This window comes from Leptopilina heterotoma, unplaced genomic scaffold (assembly GCF_015476425.1).
Source record: "Leptopilina heterotoma isolate Lh14 unplaced genomic scaffold, ASM1547642v1 Lhet_268, whole genome shotgun sequence".
Taxonomy (NCBI): Eukaryota; Metazoa; Arthropoda; class Insecta; order Hymenoptera; family Figitidae; genus Leptopilina; species Leptopilina heterotoma.
In genome coordinates this window covers 1,375,793-1,403,517 of record NW_025110977.1, presented here as the reverse complement: position 1 = coordinate 1,403,517, position 27,725 = coordinate 1,375,793, and the positions used below count along the sequence as shown (strand labels likewise).

The following is a 27,725-nucleotide window of genomic DNA, read 5'->3' as shown; positions in this document are numbered from 1 at the left end:
ATTATAATACAAGGTATATATACATTTACAAGGGAATACAAGTGTTCACACCTATATGAGACAAATTCGTATAATTTCTATGTTTTTCTGCGTTTTTTGTTTTTTTTTTGTTTTGCCTTTTAAATTTCGGTAATTATTTATAATTACAATAATTAAAACCGTGCGCATTAGAAAGATCGATTTAGAATACTGATCCTATATGTATACTTTTTAACGCGGATGTATACATGCATATTTTTAAAATTTTCGATTCACGGGTTACTTATATAGAATATAATTAATATTGTTTTGGTATAATCGTCACAGCGATTCTGTGGATCGCAAAATCGTTTGATTTCTACTCTCTTATTTTATATATATTTATAATAATATCTTGATTTATAGTAAAATGCTATATCTGTCCTATATAAACGGTATTGGTCATTCTGCAATAACATTCACTCGATAAAAATAGAGAAACTATTTTTCGGATTATATACATTATAGTTTTTTAACAATGGTTTTTTTTGTTTTACCTAAAATGGTCCTCAAATATTGTTTATTAATTCGAACATTTATTAATTATTGCTGCATTTGAAGAAAAAAAGGAAAAAATCAAGTAAATCCTCTTCTTTTTTAATGGTTTTGAAAAAAAATCATTTTCTTCAATTTTTGAAGACTATTTTAGTTTTTTCTAATCAGCCAAAAAATAACAAAATAATTTGTTAGAAAAGACTTCTTTTCTGTTTCAAAGGACTATTTGTCCTTCAAAAAAAATAAGTCTACAATTTTTGTTCGAAACGATATATTTTTAAGTTATGAATTTAAACAATTTTTATCAAAAAAAAGCGGGACGAAAGTACCGTTTAAGGTAAAAAAAAATATTTTTTCTCGGAATATATATAATTTCAGAAACAAAAAATTTTTATGTGATTTAAAGATCTCTTTACAAATATATTTACAAATTCTTAATTATATTTACATAATTATACATATAAAATAAGTTCATAATAGTCACAGGGCACATACTTTAAAAATCTAAATTTATCCTCACAAGTTGTCTTGAGTTTATTACATTATACAGGTGGGGGGTCATTCCTCCTGAAATTGTTTTGCCTTCTTTTTTCTCAAAAAAAATTTTCCAAACATATATAGAATTTATCGTATAGTTACAGTTTTATTCAGTTTCTTAATAAATAATTTAAATTTTCTAAAGTAATCAGAATTAAGTAAATTTTGCGCTTTTAATATTGTAATATTATATGTACATTGTTAAATACCTAAAAGTAATTAAAATTTCTAAAGGTGAATTAAATTTCTAATTTTTTTGCAACACTTTGACATTTTTCTAATATTTCGGCTTCTGTTTTGTTTTAAGGAAAAATTTGTGAATAATCAATTATATTTGATTTTTCAAAAAGAAGGACCCATTAACTAAAAATATATAAATTTTACACTTTGAGCAAAATATTCAGGAATCTTCAATTAATAATATTAATATTAATGAACAAGTATAATGGTGGTTAGGCAAATTTCTATTTGTAGTATTTGTTTCTTGTGTTCTGAAATAGGATTGGCTGTGCTTTTTCGAAAAAAAATTTGTTTTAATAATAAAGATTTTTTATAATCCAAAATTTAGATATTTAAACTTCAAAATGATTTGAAATTCTAATCTCGTTCATACTTTACAGTTTAAAATTTAATAAGTTTGTATTATTATTATTACAAAAGGAAAATACAATTTTTATAAAACTGATCAGTTTAATTTTTTTCTTCTTTCGCTTGAATTTAATCATTATGATTAAAATTATAAATCGTATTTTTAAGTTTATAATTTTCATTGAAATTTGTGCCTGGGAAAATAATTTTCTTTGTATAAATATCAGCATCTACCAATCCTGGTTTTTAAGTAAATTAAAAAGGAAGTAACATCACTAAAAATACGATTGAATATCACTCACGTAAGTTGCATTTTTCTATTTATATAGAATTTTACAGTCTACTGTTAATTATTATCAGACAAACGATTTTCTTATTAAAAACATTAAAAATTTTTGAAAACTGAATAATAAAAATTTAGAATTTATATTCTGTAATGGATGGCCTAGTGATTTTCGGAAACAAGTATGGATAAAAAATTGGATCTTATTTACACCAGATTGGATCAAATTGAAAACAAATTGGATACAATTGATACCAGCTTGAATCAAATTGAACCAAATACATTCCAAATTCCATCAAGATGATATTACATTACATACCAAATTGATACTAAATTGAATAAAATTGTACCAAATATATACCAAATTTGGGTTAAGTTGATACCACATTGAATCAAATTTACATCAAATTTGATCCAATTTATACCAACTTCAATCAAATTGATGACAAATTGTATTAAATGGATGCCAAATTGGATCAAATTTATACTGAATCGAATCAAATTGTACCAAATTGTATCAAATGGATACCTAATTGGATAAAGTTGATACTAAATTAGATTAAACTGATACCATATTTATTTTAATTGATACCAAATTCGATCAAATTGATACCAGAAAAAATATGAAATTTATACCAAATTGATACCTCATTGTATCAAATTGTATCAAATGTGTACCAAATTGGATTAAGTTGATACCACATTCAATTAAATTGATACCAAATTAGATCAAGTTGATACCACATTCAATTAAATTAATACCAAATTAGATCAAGTTGATACCACCTTCAATCAAATTTATATCAAATTGTATTAAATGGATACTAAACTGGGACAAATTTATATACTAAATTGGATCCAGTTGGTACCACATTGAATGAAATTGTATCAAATGGATAACAAATTGGATTAAACTTGGATTTATACCAAATTGTACTAAATTTATACCCAATTGGATCAAGTTAGTACAACCAAATTGGAACAAGTTTATACCTCGGTCAATCAACTTGATACCAAAATTGAATCCAATTGTTACCACAATGTTTCAAATTGTACACCAAATATATACCAAATTAGATCAAGTTGGCACCATCTTTAATCAAATTGAATTTTTTGGTACCATGGATACCAAACTAGATGAAATTTACAACATTGGATCTAGTTGGTACCATATTGAATCAAATTGTATCCAATTGATACCACATTGGATAAAGTTGATACCAAATTGGAACAACCTCATACCATAGTGATTTAAATTGATACCAAATTCAATCAAATTAATACCAGAAATAGGATAAAATTGCACCAAAATTTAAAAATTAAAAACCTAAATGACTCAGAATAATCTTGTTAAAATTTTTCCCTTTCTCAAAATACTAAAAATTGAATTTTGTTTTTCATTTGTATACAAGAAAAGAATGCATGCTTGATAATATTTGACAGTAGGTAGTTTTTCTTTCTTGTCAGTCAAAATTAACATTGGAATTATTCGACAATTGATAGTCATCGTAATCACTATAATATCGTGCGCGAAATATTTCGATAACAACACCTCGTGAAGGCATAGTCTCTCGCTTTATTTTTTATGAAAACTTTCGTTGTACCACTCGGTGCCGGGATGACCACAAAATTCTTAATACCAAACTCATAGTACATTCACAGTACAACTTATGGTTGTATCAACAGTTGTGGTACAACTAATGGTTGTATTGACACTCATAGTAAAACTGACAGTTGTATCAACATTCATGGTACAACTGTAAATGGTTGCATCAAAATTTATGGTACAACAGTAAATAGTTGTATTACTATTCATGGTACAACCACAAATAGTTGCATGAAAATTTATGGTACAACCGTAAATAGTTGTATCACTATTCATGGTACAACCAAAAATAGATGTATCAACACAAATGGCACAACCACAAACAGTTGCATCAAAATTTATGGTACAACCGTAAATAGTTGTATCACTATTCATGGTACAACCAAAAATAGATGTATCAACATTCATGGTACAACAATAAATAGTTGTATTAACAGTGATAGTAGTACTAAAGGTTGTGTCAACACTAGTAGTGCAACCATAATAGTTGTCATAATGGTACCAACACTCATAGTACTAGTAGTAGTTGTATTAACACTAATGGAGCGACCAGAATTGTTGTACCAACACTCATAGTGCAACTAATTGTTGTATCAAGAATCATGGTACAATCATAGTAGTTGTATTAATACTAGTAGTGTAACCATAATTGTTGCCATAATAGTACCAACATTCATAGCACTAGTAATAGTTGTACCAATATTCATAGTACAACTAATTGTTGTATCACTACTAGTAGTACAGCCATAATAGTTGTATAACTACTAGTAGTACAATCATAATAGTTATAATACTACTAGTGGTGCAACCATATTAATTGTACCAACTCTCCTAGTAGGACAATAATAGTTGTACCAGCACTAGTAGTACAGCCATAGTAATTGCACCAACGCTCCTAGAACAACCATAATAATTGTATTAACACTCCTAGTACGACCAATAGTTGTACCAACACTAGTAGTACAACCAAAATAGTTGTACCAACACTAGTAGTACAAACCATAATAGTTGCACCAACACTAGTAGTACAGCCACAATTGTTGTATCATCACTTAACAGTTATATTAACACTCCCAGTACAACCACAATAGTTGTCTCACCACTCACAGTACGACTTGCTGGAAATTATCGATAAGCTGACCGATTTCGTAATAATGGGGTCGATGTTACAGGGCCGTGAGTCCATAATCAGACTTTATAATTGGCGGTGGTACCGGAGTGGAAAGTCCAGGAGGACTCGTTGCCGGCGCAAGTGGACTTATACTTCCAGAATTCATGTGAACCATTGAACCACCAGAACCGACGACGTCCATCATTCCACCTATGTGATGATGACTCAGCTGTGCCTGAAGGTGGGCCAGTGGATGTGTGTGACCTTGAAAGCCAGGATGTGGGCCATGAGGATGTTGAAGACCACCACCATGAACATCGTTCATATCAAGTTGACCGATACTACCATCTAAACTATTCTCCATACCGCTTGACGGTGAATTATTATTATTTTTTCTCGAACTATTATTATTTCCATTTTTACCCCTTGAATTTGATGCTTTACTTTTTGATGGTTGCGATTGACCGCTGGTATTTTTTCTTCTCACATTCTTTGTATTCGGTAATTTATTGTCCTTCTTCCATTTCATTCGACGATTTTGAAACCAAATTTTTATCTGCCGCTCAGATAGAACGAGAGTGTGGGCAATTTCAATGCGACGTCGCCTCGTTAAATAGCGATTGTAGTGGAATTCTTTTTCTAATTCGAGTATTTGATGTCGTGTGTACGCGGTTCTTTGACGCTTTGGTTCCATTCCTGGCTGATAGGATCCATTTGCTGGAACAAAAAAAATTATTTTTGTTAAAAATAGAGATTTAAAAAGTGGGAGTAAAAAAATAGAGTTCGGATTCTATTCGCTTCATTTCGCTTGTGAGAGAATTTTTATGCCATCTAGGCGGTAATTTAAAGAACTGTCTTGGCGCGAAATTCAAAAATTTAATTAAGTGTATATTAAAATTAATAATATATAATTAATTACTCGCCATAAAAATAGTATTGTGTTGATTTCTAAATATTTTGAAATCTAAACAACAAAAACAAATAGAAAAAATAGAAAAGTTGAGTAGAAAATTAATAAATTATATAGTATTTTCACTAAATTTTTTGTACTATATCTAAAGAACCACTTTGATAAAATTCTATTGAATTTTCTTAACTGGGATTTTAATAGCAGCAAGCTTCTTATATACTATTAGAAAAATTATACATAGTTTTTAAGTATAATGAAAAAATGTATAATGTAATGTAACCGCAAAAGGCTAATTATAAAACCACTTCATCAAAAGTTATAAATATTAATAAACTCCGTCCATATAATGCACTTTTAAAACTCTATATTTTCTTTATTACATGCTGCTCACATTTCACACATCATTGTCAGGTATAATCGCAAAAAGAGTAGAAAAATATTTACATTTTATGTGCTAATAAACATTATCTCATCAAATCTAAATGCAATGTTACTGTTTTCTTTTTCCTTTTGAATAGCATAATATATATAGATATATATGTATTTCATAAAAAAAAGAGTCACTTTATTAAAAATTCATGTGTAAATTCAACATAGCCCATTTGGAGATAAATATCGAACACGTTATCGTGCTCGAATGAAAATGCAAATTAATATCGATTCAAGGTATACGAGTATAGGAAACGCTTGTACCTCGGGTATAGTAATAATTACTCTGAAGCTAATGAGTCGACTGTTAATATGTATACTTGAAAAAAATTTATTAATTACCATCACTTTTAGTTCGGGGTATAAAAATATATAAATATATACTTTCTCTGTTGATTGGACATGTGGTATTTTTCTCATTGAAATAAGTGACAATTAAGTGACAAAGTTTGATATTTTTATAATGTAGACATTAAATTAGATAATTTTTTTTAAACAAATAAAAAATAAAAATTGAATACAATATACTGCATGCGAGTGATTTCTCACTCGTGGTCACTTTTGCTCCCCAGTTTCCTATTTATTGATATTTAAAAATTATGTTCAAATCTGCTTCAAACTTTTGAAAATTAATCTTCACTATATTTTTCCATTTTTTAGCAATATAATCGAAAAAAATGTCAATTTTTAAACAAAGGTTATGATTTAATTTGAAATGGATCAAAAATGCGCTTTTCTTGATTCTTCCCGCACAGAAATCATCATTCGAAACTTCATCTCCAAAAATAAGTTTTTTTTGTGTTTTTTCCAATTTTCAGTGATAAATTTGTGTAAAAATATTTTTTAATATGTACTTTTCCCAATATTTTGTTATTCAGAACCAGAGTTTACTTACTCATGGATTTTTATTATTTTTATTCAAATTTTTAGTACGATTTTACTTATTATTTATATTGTCAAGTTAACAAGTTGTATTTATGTGTTGAAATTGCATAAAAAATAGCATTTTTAGCTTTAAAACTACAAAAAATTAGAAATTAATTTGTGTTTAAATATTTTGTAATATTACTGTATTGAGTATTTCCTAAGCTTGCTCAGAATACATTTTATTTGATTCTTTACACTAATAATATTATTAATGGAAAAAACTTGAATTTTTTAAACTTATTATTTAACCTCTGAACTAAAAATGTTACAATTGTTTATATAAGATTAAAAAAAATTTAAGCTCACTCTCTAAATTTAATTAGTAAAAATGTTTACTAATTTGAATTAGTGACTAATTTTTTGCTTTTAAATTAGTAAATTTTACTTATAAATTAGTAGAAATTACTATTTATTTAGTATAATTTACTAATTCAAAAGAAAAAGTCAGTCACCAATTCAAATTAGTAAACATTTTTACTAATTTAGATTTAGAGAGCAAATATTAACAGAATAATTATTTTCAAGCTTCATTAAGGGCAGAGTACACCAATATTTTTAACTATATATCAAGAAAATAATTTAAATATTTCACAAAATTACTTTTAATGTAATTTTTTTTAAGGAATTCAATTGTCATAAAATAAAATCAGTCAGAAAATATTTTGACCTTTTTCTGAATTTTTATTTTTTTTACAAATTTGTGGATTTTGAAATCCATACGTAATTTTGTAGAAAATAGGTTTTTGAATCCATTAAAAAATTGAAAAATGAAAAATTGATTTTCGTAATTTTTGAAGTAATTTGTTTTTAAAGAAAATCTTTGTTTTTAGACTGAAAATGCTAAAAAAAAATACCATTGTTATTGAATTTCTGTACATATGGAAATTCATTTGTTTATTTTTCTAACTAATTTCAAATCATAATTTTATCCTCATTTTGTCGTATTTTTAATTTTTTTCATAAAAAAATTATGATTTGAAATTAGTTAGAAAAATAAATAAATTAATTTTTATATAAAAAAATATTGAATAATAATAGTATTTTTTTAGTATTTTTAGTCTAAAAACAAAGATTTTATTATAAAAAAATGCTTCAAAAATTATGAAAATAAACTTTTTTATTTGGCAATTTTTTGTGGATTTACAAAAATTATGCACAAATTTTAATAGCTTTAAATTTTTAAGAAAAAAAAATTCAAAAATAATCAAAATACTTTCTGGTCGATTTTGAATTTCTCAAAATATTGTTTGACAGATCGAAAAAGTGATATTTTAAATAAATATTTAAATATTATATTTCCGTAGGAATTATTACAAATTTTCAAGACATTCAAATTCAAATTTTTTTAAATTCAATAACGAATATTTTTATAAAACATGAAGATAGCGATTGCTCCGAGTCGAAGACTCGGAGTGATCGATTTCTTCATGTATTATAATAATTAAAGATGACCAAGTAATAAAATCATTATTTTATATTATAAGAATATTATACTTCTTCAAAATTATTTTTATTATTTCAATTCAATTATTATTTTCTACAATTTTTAATTATTTTTTATGAAAATAATTGAAAAATTTTATTATTTATAAAAATAATTGAATTATTGCGAAGGAGTTTATAAAAAATTTGTAAATAATAAATAATACAATTTTATTATTTATGAAAATAATTAAATGTTTGCCTACTATTTTTGGGAATTTAAAATTGATTTGTAAATAATTGAACTTTGGAAAAGAATTTTGTTATTTATAAAAATAACTGGGATTTTGACGAGAATTTTTTTGAAAGATAATTGAATTTTATGAGAAGAATTTTATCACTTTTGAAAATAATTGAATCTCTGCAATTATTTGTAATTTTTCCAAAATTTGATTTTTTTTAGTGTTTTCAACAAATGAATTACAAATTTTTAAATTCTATTATTTTTAAAATTGCTAATGACAACCTAAAAAGTTAGTCGCGCGCTTTAGCGGACGAATTGTTGCTATAGTATATATTAAATTTTGTCAAATTATTTTACAAACTGGAGAAAAAAATTACAAAGCGAAATTTTGATATAAAAAATATACTGAACTTTAAAAAAATTTATGTGAAATTTTGTATAATTATATCAAATATCAAGAATATTAATTAACTTTACTTTTCACCTAAGTTTTTTTAAAGTTTTGTATTTTTTATATCAAAATTTCGCTTTGTAATTTTTTTTCCCAGTTTGTAAAATACTTTTACAAAATTTAATATATTTTCGCTCTCCGTGTGGAATATTTAAATTATTTTCTTAATATAGTTAAAAAATAACGGTGTACCGTTCCCTTAAAAAGATTTTATATGGAAATTTTAAAAAAAATTAATTTTAAAAAAGTTACCAATTTGTAGAGAGCAAAAGATTTTAATAATTAAAAATTTCAAACTAAAGCATCATTCAATTATTATTGTTTTTGTTTCTTTAAAATTGATAGCGTACGCTATCAATTAGCGTACGCTAGTGATTTGATTTCTATTTTTTTCAAATCAATATTACACGTGTAATATTGATTTGAAAAAAAATAGAAATCAAATCACTATGCTATTAAATTTATAATTTTTAATTATACGAACGAAATACATTTCTTGATATTATATAAATAGCATTTTCTGCTAACAAAATATAAATTCCGTACACTGCAAAAAGAAGTATTAAAAGTGACTACAAAGTTACTTAATTTTTTTTTTTTTAATTGTCTTCAAAATTTTTTAATGGAAAATTTGGATTCTTTGGCCTCAAACTCAAAACAAAAATTATATTAAGATCCAAAAACGGACTTTCAACAAATTACTTAATTTTTGCAATTAAATAACATAATAAAAGATGAATTTAAATCTATGTCCTGTAATAATCAATAGCACATGTTATTAAACCAACAGTATTTGAATTCGAAAGATATTAAATGTGCAATTTCTTGCGCGACAAACAAATATATTTATGATTCAATAGCTTTTTTTCAGTGTATAAAAGAAGAAAAAAATAATTGAGTACATATATATGTGATTACTCAATATACAGGATATAAGTCGCCATAAAGTGTGTTTTCATTACTTCTTAACTTGCTACTCGTTAGAAATGAGAGTTCATGGTCCGTCAACTTTGTATGTAAGACAATTATGCTTGAAAGTACTTCTCATGCATTCTCGATTCGAATCAGGTCAATGTAACTGGTTCAAGCAGGAAGCAAGTCCTATGATTTTATATATATAAATTTTTGCTTCGTCAACTACCATCATCACTTATAGAAAACGGATTTTCCCTTCATAAAACTTCAAATTTACAAAACTAAAAATATCCGATCATTTTCCATTAAAATAATTCCCTTTATAATAAAAGTTATGTAAAATATTTCATGTTAACTTGACAAGCTTATTAATTATAAAGAAGCAAGGAAGTTGTTTTTGAGTCTTACTCTTAAAAAAGAAGAAAAAAAAAGCCCAGAATTCCTTTCTTTAATTAGTCTTAAACTCGGTTAAAAAGGATCGGCTGTCATGGGAGTGTTCTTAATCAGCACCGCGATGAGTTTATGTATATATAGTGTACCAGCAACAGCAGCTGATTTTTTTTTATTTTTTTTTTTCAAGAAGCCGAAAGTCGTATATCGATTAAAGTGTCAAAAATGAAACCGAGAAGAAGGCTACTGAACTGGACTAATATCGCAATCGTTCCCATATCTTTTATGCGCGCTTGTTTTTGGGGACCTTTTTAAAACAAGACGATGGTGGTCCTCTATATAGTGAGTCATATTATTCGGGGACAGTTTGTGTGAGTGCGTGACAGGGAATATCGAACAAGATAGCAAGATGAATACGGAACAAGTATTTGGTCACTCATCCATCCTCATCACTGACGATTACCGTTAGTAAACAATAAAAGTGAAACCGATATCATCTTTTCGCTTTACACTTTGTATCGTATATATATATTATTATATACAAAAAAGCAGAAGAACTATGAGCGATTATTTCCGATTTATCTCAAAAAACATTCTCAATTTGCTACTCCATCAAAAATAATAAGAATTCAAAATTGAAATATGCTGTTTGGAAATAATTTAGATGCGCATGTTTAAAACGAAATCGGTGTGTTTTTATCGCATAGACTTCAACTATTTTGCATATTGTGAATTCAAAACTTTTGTCATATTTTTCATATACAGGGAAAAGAAGATAAATTTCCTAAATAAAAAGATAAAACAAAGAATTTCATATCGAAGAAAAAGAGTTAAAAAAATTTTTTTCGTAGAAAACAATTGGATTGTTAATATTGAACAATAATTCTGTTTAAATCTAAAATTTTATTTGAAAAATATACTGTTTCTCTGTAAATTTTTTTTGCAATATTTTTTTTTAATTTAGAATTTCTTGATGAAGATAAAAAAATTATATTATACAACCCAGTCAGAAAACTTTTAAAATTCAGTTTTACTACAATGTTTCTATAGAAATATTTTCTAATAATTCTAGTTAATATTCTGTACAATTTCTATAGGATTTTAAAAAAATTTGGTAGAAATGAAGAAAGACGAAAAATTTTAAACCATATTAATACCCCAAACAACATAGTATTTCTCTAAAAAATTCAATAAAAGTCTTTCACAGAATTCAATTATTTTCGAAAATTTTCATCAATTTTTTCACAAGAATTTAATTATTTTCGAAAATTTTGTTCAATTTTTCATAAGAATAACTCAATTCTGAAAAATGTTGATATATTTTTTTTTTAAAATTCAATAATTGTCAATAAAATTTCAATAATATTTCTGGAATTTAATTTTCAAATTTTAAGAGAATTAAATTTTTAAAATTATTTTTATAACATGTTTCGAAAAAAAGAAACTTATTTTTAATAAATTTAATAAAATTCTTGGTATATGAATTAAGGAATTGAATAGATATTAAAATTCTTCACAGGAATTCAATTATTTTCAATACAATTTTAATAAAATTTTTCAGAAGAACTCAATTCTGAAAAAAGTTGATAAAATTTTTTATAAAAATTCAATAATTGTCAATAAAATTTCAATAATATTTCTGAAATTCAATTCTCAAAATTTTAAGAAAATTAAATTATTTGAAAGAATTTTTATAACATTTTTCGAAAAAGCTAAATTTATTTTCAATATAAATTTAATAAAATTCTTGGCAAGAATTAAATAATTTCATAGATATTAAAATTTTTCACAAGAATAAAATTTCATTTTTAATAAGATTTCTCAAATGAATTCAATTCTAAAAAATGTTGATAAAATTTTTAATAAGAATTCAATTATTTTCAATATAATTTTAATAAAATTTCTTGAAAAAATGAATTTTGAAAAATTTTGATAAAAAATTCTTTCTAAGAATTCAATTGTTTTCCATAAAATTTTAAATAAATTCTTTGCAGGAATTCAATTCTCACAAAATTTTAAGAGAATTAAATTATTTTCAAGAATTTAAATCTCGCATTTTTCGATAAAATTCAATTTATTTTCAATAAATTTAATAAAATTCTTCGCAGAAATTCAATTATTTTGAATACAATTTCACTAAAATTTTTCAAAGGAATTCAATTTTCAAAAATTTTGATAAAATTCTTTATGAGAATTAAATTATTTTCAATACAATTTTATAAACATTTCTCAAAAGAATTCAATTCTCAAAAATTTTCATAAAATTCTTGAGGTATAAGAGTTCAATAATTTTCAATATAATTTTAATAAAATTTCTTGAAGAATTCAAGTCTCAAGAATAAAATTCTTATCAAGAATTAAATAATTTTATAGATTTAAAAATTCTTCATAAGAATTAAATTATTTTCAATACAATTTTATAAACATTTCTCAAAAGAATTCAATTTTCAAAAATTTTTATAAAAAATTCTTTATAAAAATTAAATTGTTTCCAATACAATTTTAATTCAATTCTACGACAGAATTTAAATATTTTTATAAGAAAGAAAATTCTGCGCAGGAATTCATTTCTCAAAAATTTTGACAGAATTACATTATTTTTAGGACCTTGAATAACATTCTTCGAAAAAATTCAATTATTTTGAATACAATTTTATAAACATTTCTCAAAAGAATTTCATTCTGAAAAATTTTGATAAAATTCTTTATGAGAATTCAATTGTTTTCAATATAATTTTAATAAAATTTCTTGAAGAATTCAATTCTTAAAAATTTTTAAAATATTTATTATAAGAATTTAAATATGGTTTCCAATACAATTTTAAACAAATTCTACGAAAGAATTGAATTATTTTAAAAAATTTTATTAAAATTCTTTGAAACAATTCAATTAAATTCAAATATTTTTATAAAATTCTTCAATAGAATTAATTTATTTTTACAAATAAGAAAATTATTCCAAGGAATGTAATTCTCTAAAATTTTGGTAAAATCCCTTAAAAGAATTCGCATTTACATACTTTCAATACAATTTTAATTATAAATTCCTCGAGAGAATAAAAATTGTTTTGAAAATTTTTTATCGAAAGTCGACTGTATACGTTTTAGTTTTTAATACCTATTATTCGTTTTATAATTGAATCGAAACCATTTTTATATCATCACCATTTTTCACTTTACAGTCGAACCTGTCGGAATGTAACTCATCTATTTAGAAAATTTTTTTTTTGTATTTAAAAATGTCCAACAAGAATTATTTTTACACTTAGTTACAGAATATTGTAAAAATATTACAAAATTAAATTATAAAACAATTTTCTAAGGATTGTAAAATTTATTTACTGTAATAGAATCTAAAAAATCGAGTTGCATTCGAACAGGTTTCACTGTATTTTGTTTGTGAGCGAATTTTCATGCCCTCTAGACAGCAATTTAAAGAACTGTTTTGGCGCGAAATTCAAAAAAAGAAAAATTTAATTAATATCTTGTATTTTTAAATTTAAATTCAACTAATTTAAATTTATATTTAACTATTTTAAATTTAAATTTAAATTTAACTAATTTAAATTTAAGTTAGCAATAATTAACTAAATTAATATCTATGAAAAAAGTATCGTGTAAATGTCTGCCTAATATTTATTGTAAAACACTAATAAAATTGTACAAAATTTTTTTTTTAATTGAGAATGCAAAATTTGTCTATTCACGATACTCCTACGAAGAAAATAAAAATAAAAAAAAATCATCAAACTTCCGATATCGATATGCCAATCGTGTGTGTATATTTTTTCTTGTCTCAATGTCAGAATATTATACATATATAAGCATGTAAAGACAAAGGGAAAAAGAAATCAATGGACCCGATTGTTGGTGGTCCAGTGGTTCTAAACAATTTCTTTATAGAAATATTTAAGGCCGGTACTTGTGTAGAATCAGTGCGAGCACATTCCATTCGAATCTGACCATGATGTTTCACCGTCCCTTCTGGTCTCAAAAGTTGCTGTTAGTCCTGAGCATTCAAATATCCGAAAGGGGAGATCGTGGTGCGCGTTCGACAAGAGAAGCGACGGTCATTGCATACCAGAGTCTAAAAGTTACGTGTGTACGAAACCTCAAACCAAAATTTAGGGACCAACCGCAATCTGTAATCAAAGCTACTACAAAACTTCAATTTTTTTTTCTAGACATAGAATTCGACCGACAGGAAAACGAATTTTAATTTTTCGTAATTTTAATTATTTTTTAAACTTTTATAAATTTCGACTTTATATTTTTTACTCTTTGGCAAATTCAATGTTGTCACAATTTTTTCTAAGGATGGCAAATTGAGACGAAAAACGAATCAAAAATATTGCGAAGCAACTTTTTTGATTCGTTTTTTATCTCAATTTGCGATGTCCTTGAAAAAACGGTGAGATATTTTTCGCTTTTGCATTAGGTGAAGTTCACAACTATGATCAAGAAATTGAAATTAAAAGAAAATTTTTTTTCTATGCAAAATTTATTATTATATTCAAGGTTTCCAGCAGAAATTAAGAAACAATTTCCTGACTTTTTCTGACTTTACAACCCTATTTTTGATTTCTTAGGGCCAAAGTTTTCTCTCTAAATTTGAATTAGATAAAAATCGTAGTTTTAAATAAAAATCAGTCACTGACGCTTTTTGCTTTTGATTCAGTTAAAAATAACAGATTTTCAGTGAAAAATGACTGATTTTCAGTGGAAAAATAACTGAAAAATTAGTTAAACTTGATTAATTGAATCAGTTAAAAAAATCTACTGAAACAAAAAAGATTTTTAACTAACAATCAGTTATTTTAAAAGGCTAAATTATGAGTAGAAATATTACGAATTGAATTAGAGGCTTTGAAAAATTTTTCAAAATAATTGAAATTTAAAATTAATTGAATTTTAAAAATAATTTTTCAAAATTTCAAAAATTTTATTACTTATATGAAAATAATTGACTTCCTACGAAAAATTGTATTATTTATAAGAATACTTAAATTATTGACAAGAATTTTATTAAATTTAAAGAAAAATTGAATTTGTAAAAGAAATTTCAGTATTTATGAAAATAATTGAATTCTTCGAAAAAATGGTATTATTCTTTATAAAGATAATTGAATTCATCAGAAGAATTTTATTAACATTTTCGAAAATAAATCAATTTCTAAGAAAAATTGTATTATTTATAAAAATAATTGAATTGTTGAGATGGATTTAATTTAAATTTTTCAAAATAATTGAATTCCAGAGAAAAATTTTATTATTTAGAAAAATAATTGAATTCATAAGAGGAATTTCATTATTTATGCGAAAGTAAATAAATTTCAGCAAAGAATTTTGTTATTTATGTCAAAATTATTAAATTATTGTAAATAATTTTATTAAAATTTATTAAAATAATTGAATTCTTTCAAGAAATTGAATTGAAACTTTTCAAAATAATAAATTTATTGCGAAAAATTTTGTTATTTATAAAAATAATTTGCGAAGAATTTTGAAGAAGCAGAAAAAAAGGTTAAAAATAGAAAAAAGAATAAAAGTAATTAACAGAATCAGTTAAAAATAACTGATTTTCAGTAAAAAATTTTAAGTTAGTAAAAAATAACTAAAAAATTAGTTAAACTTAACTAACTGAATCAGTTATAAAAAGAAATCTACTAAAGAATCAGTTATTTTTAAAATTTTAACTACTGACAATCCATTATTTTTAACTAAATGTTAAAAATCTAATGTTAAATTAAAAAAATTTTAAATTCATAAATAATTTTCATTTTTGTAATAATTGTTTTAAAGAAATTTTCCTTGACTTTGAATGAAATTTCCAGACATTTCTTGGCTTTTCGCCGACTATACCAAAATTTCCTGACTCTTTACTAACTTCCCTAACCGCTAATCTAGTTTCAATAAAATTTCTTGATGAATTAAATTCTCAAAAATTGTAATATAGGTAAATCAATTGACTTTAATACAATTTCAATTATTAAATTCTAATTAAAAATCTAATAATAATAATTGAAATTTGATAAAGTCTATTAAGAATAATTCAAATTTGACAAATACTTTTAAAAATAAAAAAATTTTTGAAAAATTTAAAAAAATAATAAAATTTTTAAAGAATTTCAATTATTAAATAATATGAACATAATTGTTTTCTCCAAAGTGTTAAAAATAATTTAATTAATTATAATTAATTATGATTAATTATAATTAATTTTTAGAAGCAAATTTTCATTAATTTTCATTTTTAAATTTACACTTGAAGATTTTTTATGAAAATTTGTGAGAATTTAATTATTCTAAAAATTTGCAATTGAAATTCTTCAAAAGTTGATTTTCGAAAATTGTAATAAAATACTTAAACAAAATAAACTATTTTTAATTAAATTTTTCAAAATTTCAATTATTCTAAAATTCTCTAATTATACATATATATTTTAAAAATTTTACTATCGTAAAAAAATTATTCAAAAATATAATTTTGAAAAACTTGTCTAATACAGTTATTTTTCACACTATAAAAATCGAAATAAGTTGCATTTTTTACTAAAAAAATGTGGTATTTTGTTGCAACATTTGGAAAAAAAAGTTGATAAAGTCACAATTTTTGAAAATAAATTGAAAAAAGTCGAAAAAGTCTTAATATCCGAGGCCTACAGTCAGAAAAACAAAAGACAACCTAAAAATCTTCTTTCTAGTACAAAATTGTTTTCAATTTCAGAGGAATAATTTCAATCAAAGAAGAAAGTTTATTAAAATTAATCTTTTCGTGAAAAGTCAAAACAGGAATTTTTGTCTATAGACAAAAATTCCTGTTTTTTTGGCTAGATGAATATTTACGTATATTGAAAATAAAATCTAAAAATTATTTTTTTGGGGGAATTTTATTTTTTTCGGTGTAGAATTTTTTTTTTCCAATTATTTTAAATAGAGAAATTATTTCTCTCCACGAGGAGAATACCTTTGTTTTGAATTAATCGCTGATTATAAGCGTTATGAACTTCACCGACGTAAAGTAAAAAATCATTAAATTACCAATTCAATTTTTCTCTCTATAAAATTTCGGTATAAAAAACATTTACGTAAATATACATAGAAAAAAAGAGTATTTATTTTTGGTTTCATTTTCTTTTTTTCCATATATTCGAGTCTAAGAATATATTTAGCATCAAAAAAGCCGATATGGGGTTTTAACCCATATTTATATTAGTGTTTGTATACACACACAGACACAGACACAAATACAATATATATATATAATAAACATACAATAAGCCTGCTTCTGTCTAGTTTATAAGTTCGCCAGTTGCCTATATAGCCGTAGATCGCTCGGGCAATAGTTGCAAGTTAGAATGAGCAGCAGTTTTTCATATACACACTACATATATATGTATATAGTCAAAAGAGGGACTTCTATAACAGGGGGAAGCTGCAAAGCCGATCGAGACAGCCAATTCCGAGGAGTGTTACACGGCAAAAAATCGTTTTCGAAACCTCCCAGCCTGTGAGCTATTCATTGTTAAAGAACACGTGGCGCGAATTGGGATTTTTTTTATTCTCCCTCCCTCTCTCTTTCTCTCTCAAAAGGCCTTATCTCAATTTCAGAAAAATCTGAAATTCACGCTCATATTTATATATTTTCACAATGGCTAAATGAAAAACAAATTGTACACTATAACGGACAACAATTCATTTTATTCTCCAAATATGTGTATTTTGACAAAAGTTTGGAAATTATTTTTCAACTTTAGGAATAGTATTTTATTTTTTAATATACTGTTTATGAAAAAATATTTGCGTAGTTTTAAATTTTAGTGGGTGTATTTAGAATTTAACTTTTCCTGAATTAAATTATTTTCTATAATTCTCAACTAAACTTCATCTCTAAATCAATTATTTTAAAAAATTTTCCAAAAGTTCTTCAAGAATTAAATTTATTATTTAAATACGAAAATTCAATTTTTTATAATAATTAGGTATTAAAAAAAAAACTAATCAATTTCTTGATGAATTTTAATGAAACATTTTGAACATGATTTTTTTCTCCAAAATGTTCAAAATAATTCTAAAATCTTATTATTTTTTGTATGTATTTGAATTTTCGGAAATTTGCAATTAAAATTCTTCAAAAGTTGTTATGTTCAAAAATTCTAACAAAATACTTGAAAAAAATTAACTATTTTGAATTAAATTTTACAACTTTCCAATTATTTCAAATCTTTTTAATTGTATATTTCGAAAATTTAAATAGCAAAATGATTGAAAAATAATGTTTGAAAAAATTTGTTTATAGTTATTTTTCGCACTATGAACATCGAAATGAGTTACATTTAATACTGAAAAATATAATATTTTGTTGCAATATTTGGAAGAAAAGTCGAGAAAGTCGCAATTTTTGAAAATAAGTCGAAGAAAATCTCAATTTTCTAAATTTCCCTGCAAAAAATTTTTTTTCTGACATTTCCCTGATTTTACCTGACAAAAATTTTGTTTTACTGATATTTCCCTGATTTTACTGACTTTACTGACATGTGGCCACCCTGAATCTACTGAAATTAAAATTATTTTCCCTTAACAAAATTCTTTCTACAGAAAAGTATGAAAGTTTACGGAAAATGAGTAAAATATTTATGAATTTTAATGATTTCTAAAAATTACAATTATAACCCTTCCTGAGTTCAATTATTGTCTACAATTTTCAACTAAACTTCATCTCTGAATCAATTATTTTAAATAATTTTCCGAAAGTTCTTCTAGAATTCAATTATCTATAAATACAAAAACTCAATTTTTTATAATAATTGTAACTGTCCATGTTTTTTTCTTAAGTTATTAAGGTATAATATTTTCAAAACACTGTAATAAAGAAATTCTTACAATTAATTTTTTAAAAATATTTTTAAATAATTTTTGAAAGACAATAATTGTTTATTTATATACAATTGAAAAATTTCCAAACAATGGAATTGAAATCTTTTAAAAACAATTAAATTTTTGAAAAAAATCAAATTTTTAAAAAATTTTAATTATAAATAAGAACATTATTTCTCCGAAATTTTAATAAGTCTAAAAAAGTACATTTTTATAAATTTTTATTTACTTTGTTTCCAAGATAATTGAATCTTAAAAAATTATGATAAAACAATTCAAAGCATTAGATTTTAAAATATTTTAATTTAATTTTTCGAAAATAGTTGAATTTTTTAAAAGAATTTTTGTATAATTTAAAAAAACTAATTAATTTTTTGATGAATTTAAATTAAAAAATTTGGAACACGATTTTTTCTCCAAATGTTAAAAATAATTCTAAGATTTTATTATTTTTTGTAGGTATATATATGTATTTAAATTTTCGGAAATATATTATTAAAAATATTGAATTTTAAAAAAATAGAAGCTAATTTTCATTAATTTTCATTTTTAAATTTACATTTAAAAATTTTTCATCAAAATTTTTGATAATTCAATTATTTTCAAAATTTGCAATGAAAATTTTTCAACAGTTGGTTTTCAAAAATTGCAATATAATAATACTTATAAAAAACAATTATTTTCAATTAAATTTTGCAAAATTTCAATTATTTAAAAAGATTTTTATTGTCGATATATATTTGAATAATTTAATTATCATAAAAAGTTATTCAAAAGTTATTTTTGAAAGATTTGTTTCTAGTTATTTTTCGTAGTATTTTTACTAGTATTTTTTAATAATAATAAAAGTATTTTTACTAAAAATTGTGATATTTTGTTGCAATATTTTGAAGAAAAGTCGAAAACTTCGCAATTTTTGAAAATACTTAAGTCGAAAAAAGTCACCTTTAATTTTTCTTAATTTCCCTGACAAAAAAATTTTTTTCTGTTATTTCCCTGACTTTCCTGACAAAAAATTTGGTTTTTCTGACATTTCCCTCACTTTACTGACTTTGCTGACATGTGGCTACCCTGTAATACTAATACTAGCGGTTAAACTAATAGGTATTTATTACAATAAAAGTAATAGTAGTACCGATAATAATACCAATAATAATAGTATTATCAATATTAATACCACTAGTAATAGTAGTATCAAGATTAATACTAATAATACTACTAATAATAAAACTAGTAATAAAAACTAGTAATAATATATTATCAAAAAATACTATTACTACTACTACTACTACTACTACTAAGAATAATAGTAGTAATAATAATAGTAGTAATAATAATAGTAGCAATAGTATTAGTAATGGTGATACTATAGTAGTAATTGTAGTAGTAATAATAATAGTAATACTAGTGGTATTACCATGAATTATATATAAATGAATTTAAACATATTTTAAGTAATACTAATAGTAATAACAATATTAATACTACTAGTAGTAGAAATAGTAACACTAATATATTACTAATCGAAATACTAATACTAACAGCAATAGTATAATTCTAATAATAATAGTAAAAGTAATAGTAATATTGATAGTAAAAATTAATACTAATAGTAATAGTAATTAGAAATAGTATAATACTACTAATATTAATAACATGATAAAAGAATTTAATCGTTTTCATTATGGGATCTCAAGTATATAAACTGAGACACCGATCAAAATAAATATCGAAAAAATTAGTGACGATAATTTTTTACAAGAAAGAAATATGTTTGAATATAGATGATATATAAGTTTGTATTAGTGTGCTTGGTGATAAATTAGATGTAACAGATTTATTTGGAAAGTAACACCTAATGTGGGCCCACACAGGTGACAACAAGGTGCTCAGGATAAATTGCGGCTCATAAGTCTTTCCGTATATTTTGAAAGCATCTCAAATCAAATGGAGATGGATGCGCCAGTCGAATTTAATGCCTAAGGTGTGCAACCTGTTAATAATGGCGTGCTATTTATCTCATCGAGTATATATACATCACTTGGGTCAAACACAATAATACTTTATACTGATTCCTCTTATGAGTATTTTCATTCACATTGTCATTCATCAATAAGTACAGTCATTTAAGCGCAACAAAAGTGTTTCGATAATGTTTCGTGCTTTTCGGGGTATTTACTTTAAAGAGTACCAAACATAATGTAATGTTTAGGCCAGACCTTGAAAAAGAATTTTTTATAAATTGATGTGAGTTTGTTGTTTGATTTCCACCAAACATGTCAGAATTTACTAACATTTTTTGAGAGAAAATTATGTTTAGTTTTCTATCTTTTTTTTTTAAAACTATTTCAATATTTTTTAATTTTGAAATAGTCTTTAATATTAAAATACTATTTAATATTAAAATTGTTTTTAATATTGAAATACTATTTAATATTGAAATTGTTTTTAATATTGCAATACTATTTAATATTGAAATAGTTTTAAATATTGAAACAGTCTTTAAAATAGAAACTGTATTTAATATTAAAATATAGTTTTGACCACTGCAACTTAGTTTTGAATACTCAACCAATTTTTAATATTAAAATATAGTCCTTAACATTGAAATAGTTTTGAATATTGAAACAGTCTTTAATATTGACATACTATTTCTAATATTGACATACTATTTAAAATTAAAATTAAAATAGTTTTGACTACTGCAATAGCTTTAAATATTCAACCAATTTTTAATATTAAAATATAGTTTAGAACATTCAAATACTTTTGAATATTAAAAAATATTCTTTAATATCGAAATACAATTAATAGCTCTGAACATTTAAACTTATAGTCTTTAATATCGGAATAGTATTTAATATTAAAATAGTCCTCAATATTGAAATAGTTTTTTTAATATTTATAATACAATTCTCTATTAGAGATTAGATTATAATCTTTCTTGTTTTTTTCGTGGAGAGTATTTCATGCGTTAATTTCGAGTATTCAATATATAATCGACCGAGAAAAGTGGTCACCATTTGAATATTGTATACTATCATGACATTCAACAGAAATTATAAGACCATTAAAGAAAATTGTAGTCATTATATCAGAGGTCATTAGTCGAATGTATGTGTATAAAAATCGTAATAATATACAGTAAGGGTCACGTTAATGATGGTTGTAATTGATATACTTTGGATTGTATCTGATTCAATATTCTCGCACCCTCAATACATGAAACTATAATATTTATCATTATTTTCAATTCATTATTAGTCAATTTTTTATCCCCCGCACGCACCTGTGCTTTACTCCTATCAGTTATCTATAATAAATTTATATCCTAACTGCAGGTTTTTGGGGATGTGGATTTTTTTTCACCGTTTGTTAAAAATTTGGGTATTCTTTTTGGAAATTTATGAGCATCATTCATTTATATCAAATGAATATATGAAACCAAACACAATTTTTTTTTTTGAAAGTATGAAATTGATACTACAAACTATAGATGAAATTGATGCTAAAAATTTGGATCGCATACTGTAAGAAGAAGAATCTTAAAAGTGACTACAAAGTTACTAACAGGGTGGTCATAAGTTTCAGTTTCACAATTTCCCTGACATTTCCCTAAAAATTTACTGACATTAAAATTATTTTCCCTGACAAAATTCTTTTTACAGGAAAATATGAATGTTTAAGGAAAATGAGTAAAAATGGTGAATTTTAATAATTTCTAAAAATTACAATTATAAACCTTCCTGAATTCAATTATTTTCTACAAGTTTTCAACTAAACTTCATCTCTGAATTAATTAATTTAAATTTTTCAAAAGTTGTTCTAGAATTCAATTATTTTAATACAAAAACTTAATTTTTTATAATAATTGTAACTCTCCATTGTTTTTTCTTAAGTTATTTTTAAATAATTTTTAAAAGATAATTATAGTTTTTCAATTTTAAAAAATTTCCAAACAATTAAAATTTGGTAAAATATTTTAAAAATAATTGAATTTTTGAAAAATGTAAATAAAAAAGATCAAATTTTTCAAGAATTTTAATTATAAACAGGACAATGATTTTTCAAAAATTTTAATAAGTCCAAAAAGTAATTTTTAAAAAATTTTTATTTACATTTTTCGAAGATAATTGAATCTTAAGAAATTATTATTATTATTAAACAATTCTAATAATTAGTTTTTAAAAATATTTCAATGGAATATTAGAATTTTTCGAAAATAATTAAATTTATTAAAAACGAAGTTGAAGTCCACAATGTTGATCAACGAAATAAATTTATTTAATGCAATCAAGTATTATTCTTAATTTAATATTTAATTGTAAAATAATTAATATCAAAACATAAACATCAATCTTTTTTTTCTAAATATTTTTGTGTCAATATTGCTGCGTAATTTTTAATTAATTTACTAAGACCCAGTTTCACCAACTTCTGATTAAAAGTTAATCAATGATTAAAGAAAGTTTAAAGGCTTCTGATTGGTTAATTGAGGATTTAATCATTGATTAACTTTTAATCGGTGTTGGTGAAATCGGCCCTTAGTGAACAATTTTTTTTCGTTGATCAATGTTGTGGACTTCAACTTGGTTATTAAAAGAATTTTTGTATAATTTAAAAAAACTAATTAATTCTTTGATAAATTTTAATTAAAAATTTTGAACATGATTGTTTTTCTCCAAAATGTTAAAAATAATTCTAAAATGTTATTTTTTTTTTGTATATTTGAATTTTTGGAAATTTGTATAATTGAAAATAATAAAAATATTGAATTTTAAAACATTAGAAGATAATTTTCATTAATTTTCGTTTTTAAATTCACCTTTAAAGATTTTTCATCAAAATTTTTGATATTTCAATTATTATTTTGACAGATCGAAAAAATGCAGATATTTTTTTATGATTTAAATAATAAAACAATATTTGAAATTAGAAAATATAAAAGAATTATGATAAACAAATGAATTTCGTTTATTATATGCTTTTTTCTATAACAAATTACTCAAATAAATGTTCTGTTACATTTATATTTACGAATTTCTTTAGTTGTAAAATTATTCGAAAACATCAATAACTTTTTTTTTAAATAAATATTTAATCAATATTATTTTTTCATAGGAATTAGGAATTTCAAAAATTTTAAATTCAAATCTTTTTAAATTCTATAACTTATAAGAATATTTTTATAAAACATGAAAATAGCATGATAATGATAACATGATCGATATCTTTATGTTTTATAATAATTAAAGATGACCGAGTGATAAAATCATTGTTTTATATTATAAGAATATTATTACAGTAATTTTTTCAAAATTATTTTCATCATTTCAAATCAATTATTATTTTTTACAATTTTTAATTATTCTTTAAGAAAATAATTGAATTTTTTAAAAAAAATTTTATTAATTATAAAAATAATTGAATTTTGGGAAGGAATTTATAAAAAATTTGTAAATAATTGAATTCTTGAGAAATTTTCATTATTTATGAAATTAAATGTTTGCGTTCTATTTTTGGGAATTTGAAACTGATTTGAAAATATAGTTGAACTTTGGGGAAGAATTTTGTTATTTATAAAGAAAATTTGGGATTTTGACGAGAATTTTTTTAAATTTAAAAGATAATTGAATTTAATCAGAAGAATTTTATCACTCTTGAAAATAATTGAATTTCTGCAATTATTTGGAATTTTTACAAAATTGGATTTTTTTTTTAGTGTTTTCAACAAACATTTGAATTAAAAATTTTTAAATTCTATTATTTTTAAAATTGCTAATTTCATATCCAAAAAAAAGTTAGCCCCGGCGCTTTAGCACGCGAATTGTTGCTAGTTTCTATTATAAATACATTTGAAAAATTTAATTATGTTAAATAATAATTGTAAAACAATTTTTGAAAGATTTGTTTTTATTAATTTTTCGCAATCTAAAAATCAAAATTAAGTTGCATTCTTTTTTACTAAAAAATTGTTGTATTTTGTTGCAATGTTTGGAAGAAAAGTCGTAAAAGTCGAAATTTTTGAAAATAAGTCGAAAAAAGTCTCAATTTTCTTAATTTCTCTGATAAAAATTTTTTTTTCCTGACAATTCCCTGACTTTACTGACTTGTGGCCACCCTGACTAAAAACATTTGTTGTTTTAAGCAGATGTTTAAAATCTTTAAGTAACTTAAGATTAAGATATATGTTTTAAGTATAACTTTGTAGTCATTTTTAAAATTACTTAATTTTTGCAATCCAACTTTTGATTCGATTCACTTTTTTTGGTATCAATCCGTTGCAATTGGATATACCTTTAAGTTAACAGTGAAGGAAAAAAGAAAAAAGGTTGTTGTTCATATACACTAAAAAGAAGGCTTCTTATTTTAATATTTATTGTAAGTCACTTCTAGGTTGTTTTGAAAAAGTTATCAGAAACATCTTATAACGAATTGACTTTTAAGATGTAGGTTCAAAAATGAGATGTTTTCAAGACTACAATATATTTTAAGATACTTCTTTTTGAAGTGTTGTTTTAAGATATTTCTATACTATTCTAGTCAATTCTAAGTTGTTTCAAAAAAATTATCAAAGGCATCTTATTGCATTGATCTTTAAGATAAAGGATCAAAAAATAAGATGTTTTGAATATCTGAAAAGTTGATATACAATGAATTTTAAGATGCTTCTTTTTGCATCAGTGTAGTATGTTCCGAATTGTTTGCAGTCGGATTATGGTTTTGAGAGTGTCGGCAAATTTTTGGGTCTAAGATGAAAACATTACTGTGTTTTTTCTATAACATTCCGCAGAGTGATTCCGTAAGATTGCAAGACTATAATGTTCAAAACGAATATATAGATTTAGAAAAGGAATTTTGATGTGATGCTAGATGGTCCAAGAAATATATATGTAAGAAACTTACCGACTCCAGCAACGTGAATCTTCTTCATCCAGGGATAGACAACACGACTCCCTTCTTCCTCGTCATCATCATCATCCATCATTCCCGGCGAACCATCCATAATTTGATCATCATCAACATCCTCCTGATCAGAACCCTCATCCGTATGATGTTGATTCTGATGCTGCTGACTTCCCTGCATATGTTGATGCTGACTCGATTGTTGCTGCTGCGGTAGGTCTGGGGAATTATCTCTATGCAATGATCCAGAACCCGCCGGACTGCATACATTAACATCATGCTGTTGCGCCGTCTGTTGAAGTTGAATACTTTCCGATTGTCTAACATGATTCGATATAATGGACGGAGATAAAGGCGTACTGCCCAAAACTGTCGATGCGGACACTGGCGTTTGTTGTTGTTGTTGTTGATTGTGCATCGAAGGCGGACACGTAAGGGGCGGTTGTTGTGCCTCCGGAGGCATGGCGAGCGCTCCGACGGCATGATGATGAGGATGCAAACTCGGATGATGAACCGCGTGCACTTGATGATGTGGATGATGGGGATAGTAACCACCATAACCAGCGTAACCACCATTCAATTGCACTGCCGAAGACGCACCATAGGGCGTCGACGCCGCCTGATGATGATGCTGATGATAACCATATTGCAGTTGATGGGACTGAGGATGATTCAAGTGATGACCACCGCCAAAGAAATCGGCGCCCGCCGAAGGAATATAATTATTCTGACTGTATTCCTCACTAGGTGGGAATTTTGGATCGACAACCGAAGCTGGTCCCAAATGATGGGCCACTGGTTGTTGATGCTGCTGATGATAACCACCCGCCGGATTCATTAGAAACGAACTCATTTTTTCACTTATTCTTGAATTCACTTTTAGCTTATTTTTTATTTTTTTTAAATAAAATTTCGCTCCTGAAAAATCTATACACTTTCACAAAATGCACAGCACAACACTGCACCAGGGTCCATCGTTTCTCACACCCTTTTCTTTTTTTGAAGGATTTTTTTTTATAGCTAGAATGTCGCGGTATTTCGAACCAACTGATCCTCCTTTCTTTTCAGTCTTTTTTCTCTAACCTTCTCTTTCTCGCACACACTTTTGCAATCACCCTTCAACGAAGAGAACCGGTTCCCGCCCACCAGTGCCCAATTAGCATACCACGTGACCGCGGAGAACCAATCAGAGTCGCCCCCCGTCCGCGACCATGATGGATTGTCGGCACGCATGCAACATGTGAGTGGCGCCACAAGATCACTGTGGCAGGTGCACTAACTTCTTTTTAACTTCTTCTTTTAATCAAATTTCTCGATTTCACCTGCTTCAATTAATTTTTTTTCCCTCTTCTGAATAATCTGCTATCACTGGTATAACACACTTAAAATAACCAATTTTTCGTCAATTTTGACGAAATCCACTAAGAAAACAAGGGTCAGGAAGTTTTGAATATTTTTGTACACTTTTCTTCACCTTTTTTTTCGGCAATGGAATAGGGGGAAAGAAGTGAAGGAGCGCGAAAAGAGTTGAATGTGAGCTACAAGAGTGAGCTCGCCGTGCCTCGGCACAAACTCGTCTGGCAACTATGTTTGGTTCACGCTCCCTCCAGCTTGCC

The 27,725-nt window shown here is 24.8% G+C and overlaps 1 protein-coding gene across 1 annotated transcript; it reads right to left on the bottom strand.

Annotated features, from left to right (window-relative positions):
- Positions 1-27,725, bottom strand: LOC122503683 (homeotic protein deformed). The gene is made up of 2 exons (XM_043614315.1): positions 26,110-27,725; positions 1-5,355 (listed from the first exon to the last, which is right to left on the bottom strand). Exons 1-2 carry the CDS (start codon positions 26,960-26,962, stop codon positions 4,694-4,696), a joined length of 1,515 nt encoding a protein of 504 aa, XP_043470250.1. The 5' UTR covers positions 26,963-27,725; the 3' UTR covers positions 1-4,693.

What these genes read in the sequence shown, in the direction of transcription:
- LOC122503683 (XM_043614315.1), bottom strand. Translation starts at nt 26,962, where the DNA reads ATGAGTTCGTTTCTAATGAATCCGGCGGGTGGTTATCATCAGCAGCAT. An exon ending in GATTCACGTTGCTGGAGTCG is followed by an intron (nt 5,356 to 26,109) that starts GTAAGTTTCTTA and finishes TTTTTGTTCCAG; the next exon opens with CAAATGGATCCTATCAGCCA.